A 24,792-nucleotide genomic window follows, 5' to 3' on the forward strand; every position below is an offset into this window, starting at 1 on the left:
ACACTTATATATTTTTAAGATTAATTCTTTCTTGAGATTAATTTTATTTTTGCTGTACTGGTTGAAAGGATGCTTCGGAATAAATATGTGACCTCAGCCTTTTTCTAAGCATGGCATTTCCTATTCAGTGGAAAATAAAATAATTTTAAGAGGGATTTAAAATTATATTGAAAGTAGAAGACAGGACTGGACTAAGTTTATTATTTAAAGGAAACATATATATTTCTATGCCAGCACAGGTGTAATGTACAGCCTTTTAGATAGTTAATGAACACTGTATGAGCATGTTTGCAAAAAAAAAAAAAAAATCTAAAGGATTTGATCTGAAGGATCTGAACCCCTTTCTTGTTTCAAAAAGACAGGAAAACTTTAAAGTTGCATAGTCACTCATGTATGTCAGGCTTACATTTGCTCAGCTGGGGCAACCTGCATTTGCTTAGCCACAGATGTATATAAAGAAGATGCTATTCATCTGAAACAATGATCCTTTTACTTATCATAGCTTCTGTGTGATGTACATGTCCCATTTAAACGAAATGATCTTCACAGTGTCATAAAATATTCATTAAAATTTTTCAGACAACTTGCAATTCAAAATGTTTCACAATATCTGCTATGGATTAAAAGGGTTTTGCTTGGTTTGATTTGGTTTTTTAACTATTTCTTAACCAACATTGTTTTTACATGTATATGTATTTATTCAAGAATCAGTCCTAGGTATATATTCTATTTTCAAATCCTGCTTTAAAGCCACATTTTGTGCTTTGTTTGTGGCATAAATCAGAATCAAGGGTCCCTAATTTATAGACCTGCAAAAATTTGGTGTAGTATATTTGGATTAACAAAGGAGAAAGTTCACAGAATATTCAATGACAGTTTGAGTTTGTTAGGTGTGAGTGTTAATTTATACGAGGGGGAAAAAAGGCAATGGATGTGGAAACCATGGGACCAAGGAGAATATTTTCAACACACAGCATGAAATACCAATACAATTTTTCTGTTAGTTTTCAAAATTAATTCACTCTGGAAAATGACTTTGGAGCTGATGTTAGTAGCAATGAAGAAGCATATTCCAGCTGAGGCAGGTGTCCTGCTGGGAAGCCCAGATAGGGCAGGTCTAATTCCCGAGGCTCCAGCTGAGCTTCTTGGTTTTATGCCAGTGGTGATTGAAGGTAGTTTTCCTTTGGGAAGCACTCCACCAACGTTCAGCCATCATTCAGAGCTAATTTCTGCACATCCAGCATCCGAGTCTGTGGAATGCCTGGTAGAACTGGACAAAGCTGTTGTTGCACATCAAATGTTTGGAGACTTTGTCCTTTGTTCTCCTGATATAAGGAACTTATTTTTTGTAGCCGCACATCAGTTATTGCTTTCCCTTAGATGAAGTGACCAGCTATGCCTGCTCTAAAAATACTTTCTGAAGTTTGGTATAGCAGAAAATGCAAATTCTTATCTTAAGGAACACACAGAGGAAGATGAGTTGCAATTCCCACTACCTGTACACCAATTTTCTTATCTTGCATTTTAATTCAGTGATTAAAAAGATCAGTGTGTACCTCAATTCCTTCTGTACCCTCTTCCTGTGAGAGAGTGCTAAATCCCCGGGTGAGAGGTGACAAAGAGTAAAGAGGCCAAAGAAGTTCCTTCCCCTGGTTATTAGGAGGAGCCTGTGACAAAGGGCTGTCAGGGAAGAAACTGTGGGACAAAATGTGTAAAGAAGGGAGCTTTTAGTCATCATTTTCCTGAGGAGATTAATGTAAGGAGTTCTCATTTCATTATTTTGAGCATTTCTCTTGATACCTTTTTCAAATTCTGTACCTCTCCAGATTAATTTTGTATACAATCATAGAAACATAGAACCATTCAGATTGGAGGAGATCTCTGAGATCCTCAAGTCCAGCCATTAACCCAGCACTGCAAAGGCCTCCACTAAACCATGTCCTCACCTTCACGTTCCTTTGGAACACTTCCACTTTTGCATGCCACAATAGAAAATTTGATACTTAATACAACATGATTCTTTCAGTCATGATTATTTCAGTCCCCTTGAATCCTGTGAATTTGATGAGGATATAAATGATGTATTGACTCGTGACTGTCTCAGGCGAGAGGAAAAACATTTACCATGAGTTCTGCCTGTCCTCTGAGAATTTTTGTTTCAATTATAACTACAGATTTTGTGACGCAGGCATAGCTCCAGAAGGAAACAGAATGAGATCAGATGCAGAATAGTTTGGGGTGTTTTTTAAAGAAAAAAAAAAAAAAGCTTGGCAAGAAAAAGTAGCAGGTAGTGAAGCAAATTGAATTAATTTGTGGTATAGGGCCTCAGAAAGCTGGAAATGTGTAGGCATAAACCATATGAGCAGCATCTCTGCTAGCTCCTAAGAGCAAAGTAGGCAGATCACATCAGACATGAATTTGTTCTTCATAAACCACTAACAGCAATCAGAACAGAGGTGGCTAAAACTCTGTCACAATTAAAAAAAACCAAAACATATGTCTCTCCTGGAAATAAAAATGTCAAACGTGTATAGTGCTTAAAAGTAATGCATCTGAAAACATGTAATACAGAAGACATGAGTGTGACTGTACACAGATTTATTGCCCTATAATATATATGGACTGAATGAGCTTTTTTTTACACAGTTACCCTCTCTGGGTATCTATGAATTTATAATGCTGCTTCTTAGCATTTATATTTATCTACACTAAAGATGCAATAATTTATTAACATGCTAATAAATGTTTAATACTTCTTCTCTTTATCATTTTATAAAACTATCTCCCAAGCCTCTGTTTCTTAAAAATACAAGAAGGACAAGCATAAAACTAAAACAATGCTGTTTGAAAAGACAAATCTGCATATTTATATGCAGATTTTTAAAATGTCTCTCATCTTGCTCATAACCTCTGCTGTGCATGTTGTTGAAAGCAGCTGAGATGTTCAAGACAAGAGGCAAAATCTCATGTTGGATTTCTTGTTTTGTGACTGATAGTTATGTTTCAGGTAGGCTACCTTTTTAAACAACTATCTATATAGTAGCTGTAGATGAATTTTAATGCCAGAAAAAAATAGAAAGAAAATGGTTTAAAAATCAAACAGTATTTTTAAAATTCTCTTTGACCCTTTTTCCCCCTTCTATTTAATTAGAATTCACATATTTTACTTTTAAAAGTTTTTTTTATTTCTAACTGTCATTGTTTGGGAGATTCAAATTATTTGAAATTCAAATTTATGAGGAAAAAACAACACAGAAAATGTAAATTCCCAAGTTCATCTAATTGCTGATGATGTTATTGTAGTCACTGAATAGCCAAGTTTCTTTCATGGTTTTTCAAGGCCCATGAACTTCAGATGTTATGTTGGGCAGGACATGAAAGTTTATGTGTTTCTACATAAATTGGAATTTCACTTCCAATTCATAACTTTCCACCTATTTCACTTTCCACTTTCATAGCTTGCCACTTATTCCAAATGGCAGAATGCAGTTTTCCTGAAGTCTCATGTAACTTTCCTAAAAGCAGTTAATATTCAGTCATGGAACAGTCTCTTCAGAAGAAAGGTTCTCTGGGTGGTTAAGAGAAGACTTCACCTCTTGCATCAAGTTTAATGAGTTAGGTATTGCTAAATACATCAGAAATCAAATTAGGCACTCCAGTAGGTGGCATTTTGTAGCACTGTGAAAACCTTTATAAATCAGTCTTGTAAATCATGTTTTATGTTTTTGTCATAGCAATTTTAATCTGAATACAATATCAGATTAACAGTATTTACCAAGTGTTAAAAACTTTGTACACAGGAGTGGTACAATGAAGTTTGGAAATTAAGACTATTAAAGAGGTTTAATTAATATTTTTCTTCATTTATCAGCTCTCAGTTATCAACGGAGAGCCAATGCATTGTTGCAGAAGTAGATATAGAACAAAATTGCGCTCACAATCTGAGTTGATACTTGCATGAGTGACTTATCCATGTGTTGTTCTGGCTGTTTCTATTCCATGGTGGTGATATAATTATTTTTTCTTCCCTCTCTTTGCTCTGCAGCAATGACAATGCAGTTCATCAGCCATCGATTCCCTGACTACCATGACCCAACTATAGGTGAGTATAGGTTTTTCTCCCCTTCATCCCTTTCAGTTTCTCTGCCTGTGTGAGACTGGGAGATATTGTATTTGCTGGGAATGTCTTGATGAAGGCAGGAGTGATGAATTTGACTCTCTGTTCTCAGAAGGTTAATTTATTACTTTATAATACTATATTATATTAAAGAATATTATATTATACTGAAGAATACAGAAAACATACTTACTGAATGCTAAAAACTCGTGATTCTTTCCAGAGTCACAACACAGCTTGGCCCTGATTGGCCAAAGAGTCAAAATAACTCACACTAGAATCTAATAAAACAATCACTTGTAAGTAAACAATCTCCAAACACATTCCACATGTGAGCACAACACAAGAGAAGCAAATAAGGAAAACATTGTTTTCCTTTTCTCTGAAGCTTCTCAGCTTCCCAGGAGAAAAATCTTGGGCAAAGAGATTTTTTCACAAAATGTGAATGCTACAGTGAGAGAGTGAGAAGCTGTTTCTAAAAGGCCCTGAGATAGAAGCAAGATTTTCAAGCTTTAGATTGCACCTTAATTTTGTGATGACAATCGAGTTGTGTCATGGCCTTACCATAGATACTTTTTCCTGATGCTCTTTGTGCAAAATCTCTTTCAAAAACAGGGTTCTGCCATTTATGTGTTGTAACTATCAATATCATGCATTTATAACTACAGAATATGAAACAAAATCGCTAAAGAAGGTGAAAAATCCAATCTGGAGTGGGATATGTTTGTCTGATTTTTAAAGTTCTGTTATTTTAGTGCTATTTCCCATATTAAAGTCTTAGCTGACCTCCTCTAGGAACATAAAATGACTACTCAATCAAATGGAGTTGTGCTCTGGGACTAGACACTCTGCTAATTTTGTTGGATTTACCTACTTTATAAACTTGTGAATATAGAAATTCACATATATCTGTTTTACACTATATGAGAATACATGTTTTTATCTGAAATAAACTTTAAATGCTGAGTGACTATCAGAATTGCATATTTATTAATTTAAGAGTGCCTTTATTACTTAGTTTTACTTATACTTACATTTATACACACTATCCATGTGAAATATTTAATTATAACAAGGAAATGATGACAGAACTGGGTCCAATAAGTGGAGAAAGCACGAAAACCATCTGCATTTCCAAAGATTTCTTTGGGGGAAAAAAGAGAAATCAGTTCCTCTCAGACAAAAAAATTTTTGTTTTCTTTGAAATTTTCAAGTATTTCAAACTCATCTTTAACTTCTATAAAATTATTGTATCGCTCCACAGAGCAGACAATGACAGTTTTAATTTTTATCTGTTATTTCTATAGTATTCCACATTTCCTGGATTTTAACTCTTGGAAAATGGTTGTAACTTAAATAATGAAAAAATATGTAAACTCTTCATGTCACTAGAAATTTTACAGCTGTTAAAAAAAATTGCAAAACACCAATGGGATGTGTCATCTCTAAAGAAGGCAAAACTACTGCGGAATTGCTACAAATTCATTTGTTTTTCTCAGGAAAAAAAAAAAAGAAATCATTAAATCTAATTGGAAAAGAGGAACAGTATTAGTTATCGACATCACTAACTTATGTACATACATCCATCTTTATTATTAGGTATTCACCTGCCATCAGTATTTATTCCTATGTTGTATCTCATCATAATCTTAACTGATTGGTCGCTAGACAACACCACAATATGCATAATAGATAATCATCCTTCAAGAGAAGGAAAGCTTATATGGTGCATTCAAAGTACATACTGCAGGAACGCCTTGAGGACTTGATCAGGATGAAGGTCTCCTTGGGTGAGAAAGTGTTTCTACTCAGTAAAACCAGCACTAAAGAAGAGGAGAGAGGCTAAAAGTGAACAGGGAATTATTGAATTCCATCTCACCCAGCTGGCTAGACACGGAACTGGAAGTACAAGTTTTTCATGATGAGGACCTCCTGAAAGAGTCATATTACTATCTAGGTTCTAAAACACATACCAAACAGAAGAGAATGATCTTGGGCTAAGTATGTATGTTTTTCCTTAGGTAAATTTTTGTATGACCCCTTAAAATTGTACATAAAACCAAAAAACAAGTAGAAGGAATCACTTGCTGTCACATGTCTAATAACAAACTCATAATTTTCAAACGAAAGCCCACTGAAAAAGCTTATACTGTTGAGATTGGTTTTACTACTTTTAAGCTACTGGTCTCACCTCACAGAATTAATCTCATGTTTAGTTACACATCCTGTAGTAACGATATTTTTACTATTTAGCCCATCAGCCTAAAGAAAATAAGGGAATCCAAAATGAGCACTTCCAGGACCAAGACTGTGCTGATTTCAGGGGAAAAGGTTATTCCTCTAAAGTCATGAGGAGATAAACACAAATGCTTTGTGTCACGGGGAAGTTATCGTCTAAGATCAGAGCAGTGATGTCTCCAGCCAGAGTTTTGTTTCTCACTGTAACCCAGCAGCAGATGATGCAGAAATTACAAAATGGGCCACATATGAAATCTATATTCAAGCTGTCTGAGTGACAAAGCAAAAAATTAAATACAATATTTCTTCTCTCTCTGAGATCCCTGATCTCTCTGGATATGAATTTATTGCCTTTTCCTTGCACCATGCATTCCAGGCCCCTTCAATTCCTCAGCAATTTTTAGCTTGTTTATGGAACCTATGTGCTGTCCTGAACATTTATGGGCACATGGCCTCCCTTTTTTTTTGGGGTACTTCTTTGGAAATAAATAGTTCTGTGTACCTGCAGTTTCCTTTTTCTGGGCATTTTTAAGGAAGAGAGGTTCCTGTGGAAGTCACTGAATGGGTGATCCTGTCCAGAAAAAAATTTCAATAGTGTGTTTAAATTTTAATCCACAGATTTCCAGTGTTAACCAAAGTATTGAGACTACAGTTCTTCAGCTGAGCACTAAGATAAGGTGGATTGTCTCATTTGCTTGACATGTACAAAAGACTCTAATAAATACCCACCTAATTTTTTTCTGATGTTCTTGCACTACCTATTACGTTCTCTTTGTTTTCTATGATATGACATTGTGGTGGCAGTGACCATGATGCTTAACTGTGCAAATTTAGACAAGATTTAAAGAGGTAGTGCTGACAGAATTGATGCTGTCCCTCCTTGCACTTGATGGGAGTTTTTCTAATTAATTTTCCTAAAACAAATAGATGGTAGTGAAAAAGAGGGGCTATTCTAAATAGCATCATTGTCCCTGAAATCCCATAAGTCTATCACTTTCAGTTTTAAGGGCAAGCTGTTGATGACCCTGGGGCTACCAAAATATTGATAATCACTTTATAATTTTAAACTTTTCATTGCCCATTTTAAGCATTGGCATGGAAGTAGAATACTAATTTCAGCTGGTTTTCATTTCTGTGGATTCCTGTGAAATAGTTTGTTATACATACATATACTTCAAATGTGTTAATTTTGATCTTGAAAGGGCTATGCAAATAGGTTTAGAATTATTTACATGTCTTTTCTCTCTATATTTATGATTTATGTAGACTTTTGAAGAATTTAACGGATGTTGTGTGCATACACATAAATACAGAACTAGATGTGTCAGTATTAATTTAAAATATAGAGTAAACATTGATTAAAAAGTTAAATGCTACCTGAATTGCTAATTTTAATGCTGTCGCTTTGAGTTTAATGCTACTTCAAGATCAAATGTGTATAATGGTCATATTTTAGGTCTGCTACAAGCATTGCAGTTCAAAATTTTGAGACAGAAACATATTACTTTTATAAGTAAAGGGGGAGAGGAAGGGTAAAATTAGTATTAGACTGTATGTAAGAAAAAAACCCAGAACTTAGCACTTTCTGAAAATTAAATTATTTTAGCGCGCATTTAATATTTAATTGTAGTCAACAATGGGCATAAATTCCAAGTGGCAGTGGATGTGATAATTTTCTGGAACAAATGGCTAAGAGCAATTTACAGTCTGCACCGTCTTTGGCAACATCACAGAGAGTTAATGCAAGTGGAGTGTCAGGAAAGGAAACACGACATAGAGCAGCAAACTGGACAGGCTCCAAGATGCTCATTAACCATGTGACTAATCTTAAAATGAATACATAATGCAAACGAGATGCGAGAGCAGCTTCCTGTTTTGGTGAGATATCACTGCATGAGATTGTGTCAAATGAGCGGTTGAGGGCATTAAGGCTGTGTCAATGTCAAACTCTAATTGAAATGGGTGTGGGATGGAAAGCACTCTAGCATTAAGCACATGAATTTCCATGAGGTTCCCTAACGAAGTGCTGCATTCACCAATGCATCAAATAAAATAGCATTTACTCATCTTTAATAAGATGTTGGAAGCGCAGGGGTGAAATTTCAGACAAAAAAAAATGCAAAATGTAGCTGGAAATAATCTAGGTTTATATAATGAGTACCAAAAAATGTGAAATGAAGATTTTATTGGTTTTGAAGGTACAATAATGAAAAAGTATAAAGCAAGGGAAATACAAACTCATTAAAATTTAAAGAGGACAATGGTGGGACACATCTGCTAGATCTGGGTAGAGGCATATTGCCACAAAAGTTCTATTCACATTTGAATTTAGGGTACAAAAAGTTTCCAGAACATTTCTGCTCTTATATAAAATGTGAATGCATGTGTAGACCATCCCTAAATTAATTCTCATTCTCTTTCTTTATATAGAAAATAAAATATTTAGATTGGACTGAGCAGATCACAACTAGATTTGAGCCCCAAAATTGTTTGTTTTCTTTTTTGTTTCCTTTTTTTTCTTTCATTCATCATTCTCCATATATTTATTGGCCTTATCTGAGGTGGCATAAAAAATTAATATAAAATGATCAATTTGTCTCCAAGGACTGTCTCCCAAGGGTATTCACACTGATTATGTAGATGTAGCAATATTGCCTCTATTTTCCATATTCATCATTGTTGAAAAGAAGAAATGAAGAATGTACAAGAATACTGGTGCATGCCTTTGAACCATATTCTTAAATTTGTGTTTTTAGTTTTCATTTTGCTGTCTGTTGGTATTATTTGCATTATTAAGAGATTAATAATCATTTTGGTGCAAATAATTTTGACTTAAGTGTATCAAAAAGAGCAGAGATTATGGATACTCTGAATAAGGCTCAACTTTAGACATCCAAATTATAAATTCTGCGCATGAATCATGTATCTTGGTTCCAATTATGTGAGATTCAGGGAGATTTAAGAGTGGAGATTCAGTTCTTTGCTCACTTCCTTTATCACAGTTTGTGGGAGCCATTTGAGGTCCTCTGGAGCATGTCCAGAGAAGGGAACGGAGACGGGAAAGGGTCTGGAGCACAGGTCTGGTGAGAAGTGACCAAGGGAGATGTGGGGGCTCAGCCTAGGGAAAAAGAGGCTCAGGGGGGACCTTGTGGCTCTGCAAAACTCCTGACAGGAGGAGACACCCAGTGGGAGGGTCGGGCTCTGCTCCCAGGGAACAGGGACAGGACAAAAGGAAAGGGCCTCAACTTGCTCCAGAGAAGGTTTACATTGGATAAATATATTTTTTTCCCCCTGAAAGGGTATTAAGCAGTGATACAGGCTGTTGGGGCAGTGGTGGAGTCACCAGTCTCCACCCCTAGAAGGATTTAAAATCCCTGTAGGTGTGGCACCAGGGGACATGGGTTAATGGTGAGTTTGACAGTGCTGGGCTAACAGCTGGACTCAGTGATCTCAGGGCTCTTTTCCAACCTAAAGTCTTCTGTGAAGTATTCTGTAAAGAATTTGGTTCAGGATCCCCACCCAGAAGGCTGTAGATCTTCCAGAGAGCCTGTGTGGCTGATATCTGTCCCCCTGTGAGTGTGACACAGGATCACCAGAGCCCTTCTAGTCCAGTGAATGAAAACCAGAAAACATTCCCAAGAGCATATCAAACATCCAGACTCCAGTATGGACAACTAGATAGCATCTACACTTCAGGGTGAGGAGATTTAACTACCTACCTTGCATATAGACAAATGCTCTGTAGGTTTCTAAATCTAGATGCCTGAAGCTAAATTGTGGAGCATGCTCTGACAGCTTGTCAGAACGAGGACCTTCACAAATCACTGTGATACCTCTCAGAGTGTCTGGATAGAGGAAAATGAAGTGTGAGATATGCTGTGCACCATCCTTGCTAAGGTGGCAAAAGAAAGGAGAACATTGTCGTCTGGCAGTGTAGATTCTTTCATAGTAAGAGAAAAAAAAGCCATGCATAGAAAAGCAGGGAGTAGCATCAAGAAATTAAGAATGGAAAAAGTCCCCAAAGGGCTCAGTTAGTTTAGATTTCAAGGAGGCAATAACACACCTTCTGCTTAGTATTACTATTTCATCCCACTATGAAAGGAAATACAAATTATTTGAAAGTACAGAGAGGGGAGACTGGAAAATCACAGCAGATTTTTCTCTCTCTGATGAAAACAATTTGACTTGAAAGCCAAAAATAGTCCTATTTCTCTTTGAGATACTTCTTTTTAAAATGCAGTATTTTTTCTTTAAAGTGCACATTAACGATAGTGGGATAATCTCTCAACATTTCAGCACGAGATACATTTGTCTTAGATAAAGTCTCAGATCATGATGAAATTTGATTCTTTCTGTTGAGAACTTCAGTATTTTTCTTGTTAAAGGACTAGTCTGGTCCTGTTCTAAACATGCTGTGTTACTCAGACACATAATCTCCTGCTCTAATGTTAAACTTTCCTTCTCTGAACTTTGCCTTCATAAGGCAGCTATTCAGTCCTGAATTGTTTTCAGACTTCATACAAAAAAGTATAAAACAAGAAGTTGCATTTTTCTCTCTGCACTCAAGGGGAATCACCCCTGAAATTCTGGTCATAATTTTGATGTCCAGCATTCAGGTTTTCTTACACATATGACTCTTGGAATTATTTTTAGGGCTGTTTACATCAGGTGACAGTTCTTTTTCGATTAACATTTTCAAACACCAGGGAAACGTTGCTTAATCTAATAATTTTCTTTTAGCAACATCTCTGATATAAGCAATATCAGAGAAGCAAATGCAGTCAGTGCCTTTTTAGAGAGTAAGAACCCCAGGGAGCTGATTCTCCAGTCATCATCTCCCCTCTGAAGTCACCAAACACCTCCTCAAAGTTTGGAATATTGGTCAGAGCACCTTGAAGAGAATTTTGGCTTGCACTTCAGCCTTGGCAATGCAGTGATATGTGTCTATCTCACATGCCCATAGAAAACTGAACACAGCAGCTCTGCTGGCAGACTCACTTCAGGCACAGCAGTGCCAGAGAGCAGCCACAGCTGTGAGCCCCTGCTTCACCATGCTGTGAAGTCTCAGAGGAGGAAATAGTGTAGAGATCAAGTGTAGAGCCATCTATCTAGAACTATTAATATTATAATATATTAATATAAAAGGATATTAGTACCTCCATGTAGATATTAATACTAGGAGCTATTCTTTACCCTAAAGCATGAGCAAGGATTGATGCATGAGCTAGGAGCAGATGCTGGAGACTCTGAAACAGTCTGTACTTTTGTGAGATGAAATAAGCCAAATCTTAAAACTCATTTGTGAAGGAAAAGAGAAAATCCCACTCTTCATCTCTGCCCTTTTCCCAGTCTCACTGGCTCTCTGGTGTTCATTGAACAGTTTTTCAAGCTGATTCAGTAGTATTCAGAAAGAAAATTAAGCCACCCCAACATGGAATAGCTGCCTGACAGGTTACTGAGTTAAAAAATTTGAGGAAAAAATAGTTCTCAGTGCTCAAATAGTCAAAAGGGATCATGTAGAAAGAAATATGTTGAAAAGGCGGTATAAGTGAGAATGAAAGAGATCAGAAATCTCAGGGGAGGTGTGAAAACCCAGTCAAGCATCTCATGCATTCACTCTCAGACACCATTCCATGAGCCAAAATTCCTTCACAAGTTGATGCCTGTTGTCAAAAATATCAGTGGCAATTACCTGTGCCATGGTGTGAGATTCCTTGGGCTATTGAACATCTCCAAATGAGGAAAACTGGTTAAATGGTCTTGTGACCTTTCATGGCTCTATATATCCTCAGCTGGAGCATTTATCTAATCAGAATTACCTTAAATGACAATCTGGCTGGCGATACGACTTCCCTTTCTCCATTGTTTTAGAAATTAAGAAAACAAACAAATTACTCTATTTTGAGTCAGACCTGGCAGGTGGTGAGTGGCGGTCAGTAGAGTTAAATCCAGTTGGTAGACAGCTATGAGGGGTGCTATGATTTTATGATCCTATTTATCCAAAATCTCTGCTCAGAAGGGCTTACTATGTCTGGAAGAGGACAGAAAATTGTTTACCCTGTGTGCTGCCATGAGAGATCTATGCTTGTCTCATGTTCACATGCAAAAAAGGACCAATACCCCTTAGCTGCTAATGGTTCATATTTATCATTTTCCATACTCCCATTAATTTTCTTTGTGCTGGAAGAAAAATATATTCCTGCCTTGGCTGTCTTCTCTTCACTGAAAAGGGTCAGTGGAGGATCAAAGTATGGTATATTACCCTTCTATTTCTTCTGGAAACCTGAGATTAATTGTATATCTGCTAAATACAGAAAGAATATATAATATAGAAGTGTGACTTGGTGTTTGTTCTTCTTAAGCATTGATTAGTCAGATTAAAACTGAGAGAGGAAGAAAGAACCTTTTCTTATAAATGTGGCAATACAAAAGCATTGCTTTGTTATATTTTTATAATAATAACAAGAATAATTATAGTAATGAAACATTTGTCTGTTCTACACAAAACAGTCATTTTTTTTCTTCATACCAGCTTTTTACAGGGCAGAAGACCTCCAATTCAGCAATGGGTGGTTTTGGTTTGACTCCACCAAAAAAATATTTGCTTCCCCTGTTTTGATCCACCAAGTCTCTGATTGATAAATCCAGTAGTTTGAAGCAGAAAAAAAGCTTAAATGGTTCTGCTGACAGAAGAGAATATTCTCAGAGCTCAGGTCTTCCGTCCTCCTCTCAGACCTACAATTATACCCTAATATTAATGCAAAAAAGAAAACTGGGGCAATATCTCCTTCTTAGGTTCTTCTCTGGTCTCTTGTAGTATCATTGGCACACTTTCACTGGGTTGAGCTCCTTATATGAACTGTGAAATTCAGCTCTGAACCTTTAGATCCTGACTGATTTTGGCTGCAGGAAAGCTCTGCATCCGGATGGTGACATCAAAAACAGGAAAGTTTCTATTTTTATCCAGAACTGCTATCCACAGTGAAGTCACAAACATATTGTAGTTTCTGATTAGCTGTGTAAGTATGCAAAGTGATAGAGCATGATTATCTCACCCTAACCTCTAAATCTCGTGTTAGTTAGATGAATAATTCTTTGAAATATGAAATACAATAAAGAAGGCCTAGATTCTTGGGGCTAAAGTGGGGTGGAATGTCATGTTTTGTGGCAGATGAGGATGTCCAGTGTCATGGGAATTATATGGCTGAAGCTGGGGTGAACACCAACTCACTCTGTGGCCTTAGCCCTGTAGTTCTGCCACTGGTGTCACAACCCTCATTTGGTGATTGCAATTACCATGAATTACCTGTAATTACCACTAGGGTCATGAACTTAGAAGGACCTGAAGCGAGAGTTGCAGCCCATGAATAGGGAAAACTTGCTTACTTGTGTCCTGAATATTGTGATTAGCAAAATTATTCCACAAATGATTTTTGAAATTGAAAGAGATGCCTATGCCACGGTTTTCTAGAGGCAGATGATTTATCACGCTCAATTCAAAATTCCTCATCGCAGGACAAATGTTTCCATTAACCTTTCTTTCATGGAAGCCAGCAGCCATCTACACCTTACTAAATCCAAGGCACCATCCGTGCTAATAACCATGCAGACATAGCCAACTTGCTAATTACTTCCCCTGAAATGACAAGAAGTGAATTCGTAGCCCTCAGATTCTCCCACTCAGTAGCACAAGCACGGACTTGAAAGAGTGGTGAAATTGCTACCTGCTATTCTTGTTCCCCAAGATAAGGGTACTTGGACTCCTGTTAATTATCATGTTTTGATTAAACAGGAGTACTTTGTTCGCTTTTTTCATGTACGCCTTTGGATAAAAAGAAATTTTTCTGGAAGCAGAGGAAGTAATGATATGCTTTTATTAAATATTAGTAGCATTATCTACATTGCAAGCAGTTCCTAACAGTGAGTGGAATGGTTTGTCTGAGTTATCTTTAACCTTAAGTTGCAAAATTGCTAACTTTTGCAGAGAAATTTTAATTTCTCTGTAAGAGCTAGCTCTGAGAAAAATAGCTTTATTCACTCGGGTGGGGGATGCTTAACAATTAAAATTTAGCCTGTTTGGAGGACTACACTGCAAGTTCTGATGAAGACTTGAGCAAGTTTTCTAGGCAACAAACTTTGTCCTATACAATGATTAACACAAAATTGGTCACATATGTGCACATTTGCAGGTTAAAATCATAAATGGTAGCTTGGTTGATAACAGCATTTGCATCATAACTGAAAGCTGCTTCACTGGACCAAATTATTCAGATCAACTGCATCATCTTTTACTTAAATCCATGCTGTGTCCCAGCAGAAAGTTATCATTTAAAGGAGGTGACTAAACACAGAAGAATTCTGTGTTTCATAATGTGTTACTATGTAAGAATGGAATGAGTTTGTCCATCCATGTGCTTGGGGAACTGAAGGAAGAGGAGTGCATTATTATTTTCTAGATTTCATCCTGGTTATAGAAATTGTAAAATAAATTTGATCTTGATCAGAACTTGTAACCACTCTGTGGCCTTGTGAAAAAGCATTTTGCTTTAATTAATAACAATTTTGTTTTGGAGGGGAAAAGGCTTATCTGTGACTAGAAAATAAAATGTTGCAAACAGCAAAAAACTAATATATAGTATAGTATTATGAAAATACTGTTTCTGTAGAAGGAGATATTTGCATTGGTGTTTTTTGTGCTTAATTTTCAATCTGCTAATGGTGCTGTTATTTTTCTCTGGACTGGATAGCCACATATACTGTTATGCTCACATACAGTGCTGTAATTCATAAACCTTGGGCCCTGATGACAGAGATCTGACTGGATGCAAGGTGCTGCAAGACCAGAAAAGATAGCAAGGAGTTTGCCTTGTTGGCTACCAAGGTTTATATTTTTACCTCCTTTGTCTGGAAGTAGGTTTCTTACCTTGAATTTTCTATTGTATGTTGTGCTTTGTACCCTTGTTGATTACTCCATATAGAAGAAATTCACTCCCATGCAAAACTGTTCAGCACAATCATTCTTAATTTTAGTTCTTCTTGAAAGCCAGGCAGGCCATTTCTTCCTTTTCCAGCTGCTTTAATAAACCTGCTTTAATGAGGTTAATAAACCTCATGATCATAAGAACCCGAAGGGAGAAGAGCAACTAAATTTAACTGGATCAAAGGTCAATTCCCTCAGATTTCTGATCACACAAAACATTTTAGAGCACAGAAAATGCTGTTGGTTTTTTTCTTTTCCTTTTTTTTTTTACTTACCATAGACTAAGTGAGATTAAGCTGCTTTTGCTTCCATTGCTTTTCAGCAAAGAATGAAAGGGCACCACAGTAATGAAACAGCAAGCTGACATTCAAGAAGAGGTTCTTGAACACATCTGTAGGTAAAACTGAAAAAAGGAAAAAAAAACCCATAGAAGATGGATTGTGCAATGGATAACCCATTTCCCAATTTAAAAGGCACTGAGTGCATTTCAGGTCACCAAGAAAACTGGCATGTACTTAGCCAAAACTGAAAATCAATCAGGCTGCTTCAGCAGCTCAGTGTTATCAGTCCTGCCCTGCAGAGCACAGCTCTGAAACATTAGGCAGCCCAACAAGAGGGAGAAAGTTAATTTGAGAGCAGCTGTTTTAAGACAGATACATAATGGCATTAGGAGAGGAGCACTGTGGTGAGGTGAGAGCTGAACAGAAATGCCCATTAGGCTGAGGAAGCTTTTAGGTGAATTATTGGAAGCAGATGCAGCCAAAGCCTGAGGTAAAGGAGTCAGAGAAGAGTATAATGAAGGTGGATGCTAAAAATGACTAATAATGAATACTGAGGCTGCATGAGACACTTACCGGGCCTAAATTGAAGTTTTTATTCTGCTGCGGTGGTTCTGGATGTTCATCAGGTTGCCAGAGGTGTTCAAGGGAAGTGAACATCCCTGGAAGTATTAAAGGTTGGGCAGGGCTTTGAGTAGCTTTAGTCTAATGGAAGGTGTCCCTTCCCATGGCAAGGAGAGTTAGAACAAGATATTTTTAGGTCCCTCCCAAATCAAACAGTTCTGTGATTCTATGGCTCTATGCAATGTGCCCCTCTAAGCATTTAGACACCACTTTTCATTGATTAGGATTAAATGAAGAGGTTTGTTTCAGGATCTGGATGTAATCTCGTTGTGCTTCTGCTTTCCATTGACGATATTAGCAGTTCCTGTATTAGGAGGACAAAATCAACTACAAGATGTTCTGCACTTTTGTTTTCAAACATAGACAATAGAATCATTTTTTTTTTAATTGGTTTTATTCGCATCTTCACCCCTTGAAATTATGAATTAGCTTATGAACTGCATAATCACACAAAAAATTTTCATTGGAAGGGACTCCAAACATCATTCATTCCAGCTGCTCTGCCATGGGCAGGGACACCTTCCACTGGACCAGGTTTATCCAAGCCCCATCCAACCTGGCCTTGAACACTCCCAGGGATGGGGCAGCCACAGCTCCTCTGGGGAACCTGTGCCATTTAGAACTCAGGGATAATATTTATGTACCATTGGAGGAACAGAAACCTCTAAAAAAGAACACAGCAATTAGTTAAAAGCATGTAATGACACTGAACAAAGGCTAAGTAAAGGAAATATTGTGTTTTCAATTGAAACTAGGGAGAGATGGAATCTACAGCTGTGATATGCATTTGAATTTAGCAAGGCCATTTGAAAACATTACAGATTTTCTGTACATGGCCAAAGCTTTGGTTCAGTATCTTATCTGTAAATATGTTTATGGCAATTTGAATGCTAAAATGAAAACGGGGATATAGAGATTTTAGTATTTATTATCATGCAACTGAATGTGCAATGAATAAATTAATGAATTCCTTTTATGATAAGCACTTAACATGAATGATGCTTTATTTTTTCTCAGATTATTTTAATTTTCTCAGTCCTACACTATAGGTTTTTTTATGGGCTAGCAGAGAAGTAATATCTACATTAAATGCTCCATTACTTACCAGAACTCTTTCACAGAAGCAGCTGAGGTGTTCAGAACATGTGGCTACTGAAGGAAGTGTTTCTGGCTGTGGATTTAGAAAGGAAGAGGTATTTTTTCCTCCCTTCTACAAACCATCATCAAGATTCTTCAGCCTGGAATAATATTGTGTGATACTATCACTTTTGTAGGCTGGTAACAGGCAGTGTGTGCTGTTAACATGAAAATGAGCGGAACCTGAAGGATCTGACAAAGACATGACAAAGCTAAACAAATGACAAATGGCAAATACAGCTCAATGCTGAGAAACAAAAAATCAGCATCACTGGGAAGAAAAGTGTGATTGCAGATATAGAAATGGATTGCAGAAAATAGAATCACAGAATAAGCTGAGTTGGGAGGGACCTATAAGGATCAAGCTGGCTCAAGTCCCACTCCTGGCCCTACACAGGACATCTCCAAGAATCACTACACACATAATGATGTAACAGAGCTAGAACTGGAATATTTAAATTACCTAGTTAATAGCCCAGTACTAATATCCCCATTTGCATTATATTAAAGGATACTGCTATCTATGTGAGTATTTACAAAATACAAGGCAATCAAATCTGTCAGTCCTGCTCCTCTAAACCACCCATTGCTTATCATGTGTGCAGAGCTTATAGGAAGGCAACCTCTGTGACTTGGTGTCCTTGTCTGCAAAATGCTGATAGCAACGCTCACCCAAATTGTAAAACACTCATAGTCCAGGAAAATAATTATATGCTGAGGGAGGTTTTAATAGCAATGTATTTTGATGGGTAATTCCTACAACATGCATATTCTTATCTCAAAGAGGAGGAGTTTATGTGTAGTGTTTGGTACAGTGGTTTATGTCTCTGTTCATCCAGTCTTTTCATTTAAAAGTTCCTTGCTGTAAATAGAAACAGCACTCATACAGGCAAAGACTCATGACCATCCCACATTCAGGAGCATCGCTAAATTAAAATGCATTTGTGGCAGATAATCTAAGCACACCCAGAGCTGTGTCTCCTGCCATTGCTTTGGCACACAGGGAGCAAAAGAGGCAGAATTCCAGGTGTGGCTGACAAGCTTGGATCCCTTCTGCTGGCTTGACACCTCCTCAGTCAAGTAAAATGTCTTTTGGCTCACCTATATATGTGAATCTGATAATTTTTGACTGTAATTGGTATTGTACAAGAAAGAGAGACTTTATTTAGAAGGCATAGAAAAAGAATTAACAAATGGAAGAAAGAAGCATCTGACCTAAATTTCAGGGACTGGAACATGTCTGTAATGCAGACAAAAAGCCCAATACAACTCCCCTTTAAATTGAACACCATTCAAATCTATTTGTTATGAAGCAGTTACCTGCCCATAACTAAAAAGTACAGATATATATTTTTTATGAGTTCAGATTCTCCAGGATAACTGGTCATAACATGACCATGCATTAATTACTGTATTTCTGTCTCCAGAATTATGTCCTATAAAAAAATAAATTTGAAAAAATAATTATGCATTAATTTCAAACACACATGCCAAAAAAAACCCCACAAAGCCAGAAAACATAAAACTTAAGCAATTTTTTTTCTTTAATTTTCTATCACTGCAAAGGACAATTAAAAATGAGAAAAAGAGAAAAAAAAAAAACAAAACAAAAACTTAGACATTCAATAAAGAGGGAAAGAATTTAAAATTAAAAAGAAATAGGTACCATTTAAAAAACAGTTGGATCTTTGAAGCCATATGATATAATGCTCTGAGAATAATTTTGTATCTATTTTCATTTTCATTTTTATTTTTAATCTTTGTAGGAAATAAGATTCTAAAAAAAACAACATTATATGTAGGAAAAAAAATCTTTCACAGTACAATTCATATATCCATGCATTGTTCAGATTACAATGATGTGGGAGGTTTGTTTTGTTTACTTTTGGGTACCCTAAAAAATGTTCATTCTTGAAATCAGTGTTTGAAACACAATTAGCAATATCAGTAAATTCCATCCACAGATTTTTTTCATGCAATGACCTACTCTTCTTCAGAATTTTACCCAAACCAAAAGCTGAGACTTTATGATTAACCTCACAGAAAAAAGACTAATCCTGAGCTTAATCTGAACAATATAGTTATAGTCTGATTTATTGCCTGATGTCTGATTATCATTCATGCCCATTTTGTATGTTCTTTTAATGCTTTACTGAAATAGCAGCTGGATTTTAGCTTTTATTAAATACCACTTCTTAGAGCTGTAGGGTGTAAAGCATAAATACATGTGGTTTAGCAGCCCCCAAATTGGTTTTATAGGGAAAATTATATTCATATTATAAATTAATTAGGTGAAAGAAAGTATAGCATTCTCAAACACCAGAAGCAGTGTAAATACAGCAGACACCATTTGTAATGCAGATAATTTTTAAAGGGAGGATATTGGAATGTGAGTCTGTTGGTGCCCCTGATGAAGATTTTCCCCCTTTGTTTCAAATACATTTAGGTGCAGTTTCAGAGGACCATCTTCACTTCTGTCCTCTGTCCACATGTGAGCAGCTTGTTCCTGCTCTTTACAGCAAGGTCTCAGAACTTCCCTCACCATGATCATAAATTGTACTATGCTGCTTGGACTAAAAACACAAGCCAAACAGTAGTCCCTTCTGAAATCCTTTGGGAAACATGTAAAAATACCAGGATTTCTCCTTAATCTCACAGCTACCAATGAACCAAAACATATGGGTAAAAGATAAAGATTTTTCCAACTGTTGACTTCTAGGAAGAGGTTTCTTTCCAGGTTAATGCCTCTGCATCATAATTTTAAATAAAATAAAGATGTTTGCCCATGTAATAAAAAGAAAATAGAATTAAACCTCTATTTACATTATTTTCTAAGACAAAATCCCAGTTCAAAAGTATTAATTTTAGAGCAGAACTAAGTGGCATTGCTCATCCTCTTGGTCTTTATGACATGATACGGGATATTTGAAAGTGGTTTCAATTTATGAAATTGAAAGGGGTTTCAATTTATGCGTCTTGCTTCTGCCTGCTGCCTTGGAAGGAGTGAAATGCCCAGGATATCAGTGAATCCACAGGAAAATGGAAAGGCAGTGCCCCTCATAAGACTGAATGTGGTTGAGCATTAAGGAGGTGATTAAGAAGGCGCAGCTCGTAAGTGGTGCTATGATTTGCTCTCTGGTACAAGGGTGTGTTGGCTCAAGACAATGATTTCTTTGGCAAGCGTGCACTTAAGGACTTCCTCTTAAATGAGTGCCTGAAGAAAACTAGGGGTTAAAACTCCAACTTATTTTCCATCTATATTCAGGTTGAAAATACCCCTGCTTATCACACCCCAACTGAGGACATTTTTAGGCTTTTCTCTTTATTGTCTGTACTATCTGTGCTTCTTGCACGTAGGCAGAGAGAATATTACAAGGGAAACTCATATCTCCTTCCTGTTTCATCTCTACATTTCTTGGGGCAAAATACAATCTTACATGAGAAAAGCATTTGCCTAGAAAACTATTTAGATTCATGTACCTGGTCAAAGCATATCAAAACATGTTTCTCTACCACCAACAGAAGACATCAGCATACATCAAGGATGAAAATGGGACAGTGATGCTAACATTCCTTTGTGAAATTTTTTAAGGTCAGTAGTTAGGGAAAGCAAAATAAATGAAAATGACTAAATGTGTTTATGCATTCAGTGTTATGTCTACAAAGTTAAAATATTGTAAAGATAGTCTGGCTCCAGCTTTTGACAGCTGAAACTTTACTGATGACAGTGACATTATATCAGGGTACACCTGGAGTAGCTCAGCAGGGTAGATATCTAAAAGCTGTGACTTATATTTAGAGACAAGTGAGTCTTTTATTTATAACTTGTAAACTTTTAACTTGTAAATCCTTTCCTTGGGGAAAAAAATTAAAAAAGCAAGACAGGATTTGTCTAGTTTCATTTTTATCCAAGTAAAATTTAAGTAGGAATACTTTTTTCCACATTAACTGTTTTAAATCTGTATAAAGATTCATATTGGTCTAAGTGAAAAGGGAAGTAGGACTGCTGGCTTCAGAGCCAAGAATGGGAGCTATATTTGTGGAAGTCATATATTAATTGTTTATGCAGTAATGTAATGCAAATGGACAGCCACCTGCATGGAAGTGTATTAATAATACTTGTTAGTATCAATAGAATTTATGTGAAGGAAATACCATGCTTGATTTTTAAATATTTTGCCATTTTGTTTTTAATTTTTGGTTAACAGAAAAGAAGGAAAAAAAAAAGAAAAAGACAATCTACTGCAGGTAGATTACATTGTCATGCAATAATAAATTAAACTGCAAGTAGTCCAATGCCTTTTATATAGCCCCACTTTGCCACACAGTTTCTTGTTCAGCAATCCCTGCAAAAAGATCTATTAACCAAAACATATGGTGGTTGGATGCTCTGGTTTTCTCAGCAAGGTAATATATCATACAATTAATTAAGCCTCTGGGCCACCTTGATATCAATGGGATTAAGTATTTGCTTAAAGAAAGTCATGTGCCTATTTGCTGAATTGAGGCCTAAAATTAAGGGGGAAATACTGTATGTGATTATGTCATAAAAGACAGAAATCCTCCCGCTGGACAGGAGGGATCTGAGTTAAAGATATACAGATTTTTAAACAAATGCTTTGTTTTTTCCCCTCTGCTGGTAGAAAGCAGATTTCCCCCCGCTTTTATAAAATGTTGTGCAATGCAACATATATATTATGGCACAAACTGGAAGGTCCCAAGTATTCCCACTACCTGCGATATTATCCCATATTATGATCTCAATATTATTTCAGTAGAGCTTGAGGGTGTCTGCTAGGACAGACTCTTAGGACAGGCCCAGCCTGCTCACTGTGGTTAATGACATTTCTCAGGTTCAACAAATGCACTTGTCTTGTCTTCATGCCTCAGTGCACTTCCAGTGTCAGTCACAAAAACCTCTCAGGCTGCTCTGCATGACTGTGCAATTAAAGAGCACAGATAATTTCCAAGACTATTTCAAGTATAAACACACGCCAGTATCTACGCGCCTTTTAATCTTACGAAGAAAATACAAATGTTGAGAGGGGAATGAAATTATAATGTGAGGAAAATAGCTTGTGCAAATAGTAGTTCACCCTTTCTTTGTTCTTATTCTTTTAAATTTAGTTGACAAAAATCATGAGCTAAGGGAAGGGTCCACAAAGCAGAGTTTCTCCTCCACTGCCTGCATCTATGATGAGTGTAAAGACAGATTACAGAATTCATTTTTAAAAAAGGTTTATGCTCAGCCTTTCTGGAGATATGCAGACATTTAAATAGGAGCTCTGAGCCAGGATCCTGTTCAACCACAGGGAATCTATCCTAATAATTTAGACAATCTTTAAAATGAAACTGTTTGCTAGAAAATATCTTTGAATGTATCATTGTGGTACGTAAAAAAACCACTCTGTTGGTTTGCAGCACCAGCACAACACCTCTGAATCTTTGTGGCCTAAGTGACATTTGAGGACTGTGCTTAAAGAAAGGGAAATCTTTCCCTTTTAAAGAAAGGAAAATTTAATTTTTGTATTTTGAGGTAGTGTGATGAAAGAGACCCTCTTTTGCTAGTAACTTGTAGTGACAAAAGTATTTCAAAAAGGAACTTTTCAAATAAAATAATGTTAGGTCGGATTGGAGAGCTTATGAAAAGCCTACTCCAAACTAGCAAAGCTGCTTCATTTTCCATTCTCTGAGCAAATCACCTGCCTAAGAAAACTGCATTGTGTTTTTCAGAGGATGCCTATAAAACTCAAGTCCGAATTGATGATGAACCAGCCTATTTGGACATTCTAGACACTGCTGGACAGGTGAGTAATTTTCCAATGAGAGTCACTCAATCAGAGATAGACTCAAAGATTTTAACCTCAGGGATGTGAGTCACAGTGCCTAAAGTTCCCTACTCAAGCATAAAGGAAGCAGTGTCAGAATAATATAGAGAAATTAACAAAGGGGAAGATTAAAGGAGTGCTGCAATATAGAACAGTATAATTTCAAATCTCATCAGAGGAGACAGACAGGCTGAAATGAACAATAGATGAAAAGATGTTTGTTTCTTTTCCTCTTGTATGCAGGAACATCTATCACAATAATGAAATTAATAAATGCTGTGTTGTTTGTCTTACATTTCTCATTCCTCCTTCTCTATATGTTTTACAGGAATTTTCTGGTATACTTGTAGACTAAGTATTTTGTTACATTTCGCCTTCTCCTCACATTATATCTCAATATCAAATGGACATCCATAAGGAAAATATCTTTATGCCAAAAGTAACACAAAGTGTTACATATACAGGTTTTCCAGAGAAGCTGAGGGTGTCCAATCCCTGGCAGTGTCCAAGGCCAGATTGGATGGGGCTTTTGAACAACCTGGGATAGTGGAAGGTGTTCCTGTCCATGGCAAGAGAGCTGGAATGAGATGAAATTGAAAGTTCCTTCCAACCCAAACAACCCCCTGATTCTGCCAATTCTATGGCAGCATGTCTGCTGTTGGGGAATCAAGCTTCATATGCAGTGATGAAGAAGAAAGAGTTAAATACAATAATTTCTTCTACTCAGTTCATTTCCTTTCCAACTCAATATTTGTTTATTGTTTAATTAAAGTGCAGCCATGTGCTGATCTTTTCCTCAGGTGTGTCTCAGGGTCTCTTTGAAGGCTTTTTTCTTGAGTTTCCATAGTGTGTGTGTGCCTCATGCAGGAACAAAACAACCAAAAAGGAACTTGGACACACTTAAATAAACAAGGAAATATTTGGGAAGCAAAAGCCTGGTAACCTTGTTCTCAACTTCCTAGAGGTCTGAATGCACCTAAGCTAGGCACTGCAAATGGTGGGGAATGCAGTCTGCTGCCAGAAATTCAAAGTAAGTTCAGCTATTGTCAGTCATTTCCACATATATATAATTTTTTCAGGATTTAAAAAATTTTTGATCATATGAAAAGGCTAGAACTATACCTCATCCTTAATTTATGGGAGGAGGATATGATTACCAAGGTTATGAATTTTGTCAGAATAAACAGCTGTAATATAAGAAAAGAAATCAGAATAACTCAGTCAATGAAAGGTGGTGAACACAATAGTACAAAAAACTGGAGTTTTATCTCAAAGTTATATCTCTCTTAGGAAGCAAAACTTTCATAGTATTAGATGTCCATGGTATGGAGTGACCAAGTAATGAAATGTGGTGCAGATATTTCATAGAATCATAGAATTTTAAAAGTTGGAAAATATCTTTAAGATCATTGAGTCCAACCATTAACTCAGCACTCCCAAGCCCACCACTGAACCATGTCTCCAAGTGCCACAGACATGTGCTTTTTAAATCCCTCAGGGGGTAGTGATTCCACCACTGCCCTGGCATCCTAGGCCAGGGCTTCATAATCCTTTCAGAAAAGAATTTTTTCCTCATTTCCAATCTAAACC

General features: G+C 36.6%; 1 protein-coding gene across 1 annotated transcript in view; it reads left to right on the plus strand.

The window, feature by feature from the left end:
- Nucleotides 1–24,792, plus strand: part of RIT2 (Ras like without CAAX 2) — a 173,679-nt gene that overhangs the window by 46,823 nt on the left and 102,064 nt on the right. The window contains exons 3-4 of the mRNA XM_066568845.1: nucleotides 4,046–4,102; nucleotides 23,108–23,181. Coding sequence (XP_066424942.1) covers nucleotides 4,046–4,102; nucleotides 23,108–23,181 — 131 coding nt within the window. The remainder of the gene's footprint in view (nucleotides 1–4,045; nucleotides 4,103–23,107; nucleotides 23,182–24,792) is intronic.

The sequence above is a fragment of the Molothrus aeneus genome, chromosome Z (genome assembly GCF_037042795.1).
Source record: "Molothrus aeneus isolate 106 chromosome Z, BPBGC_Maene_1.0, whole genome shotgun sequence".
Lineage (NCBI taxonomy): Eukaryota > Metazoa > Chordata > Aves > Passeriformes > Icteridae > Molothrus > Molothrus aeneus.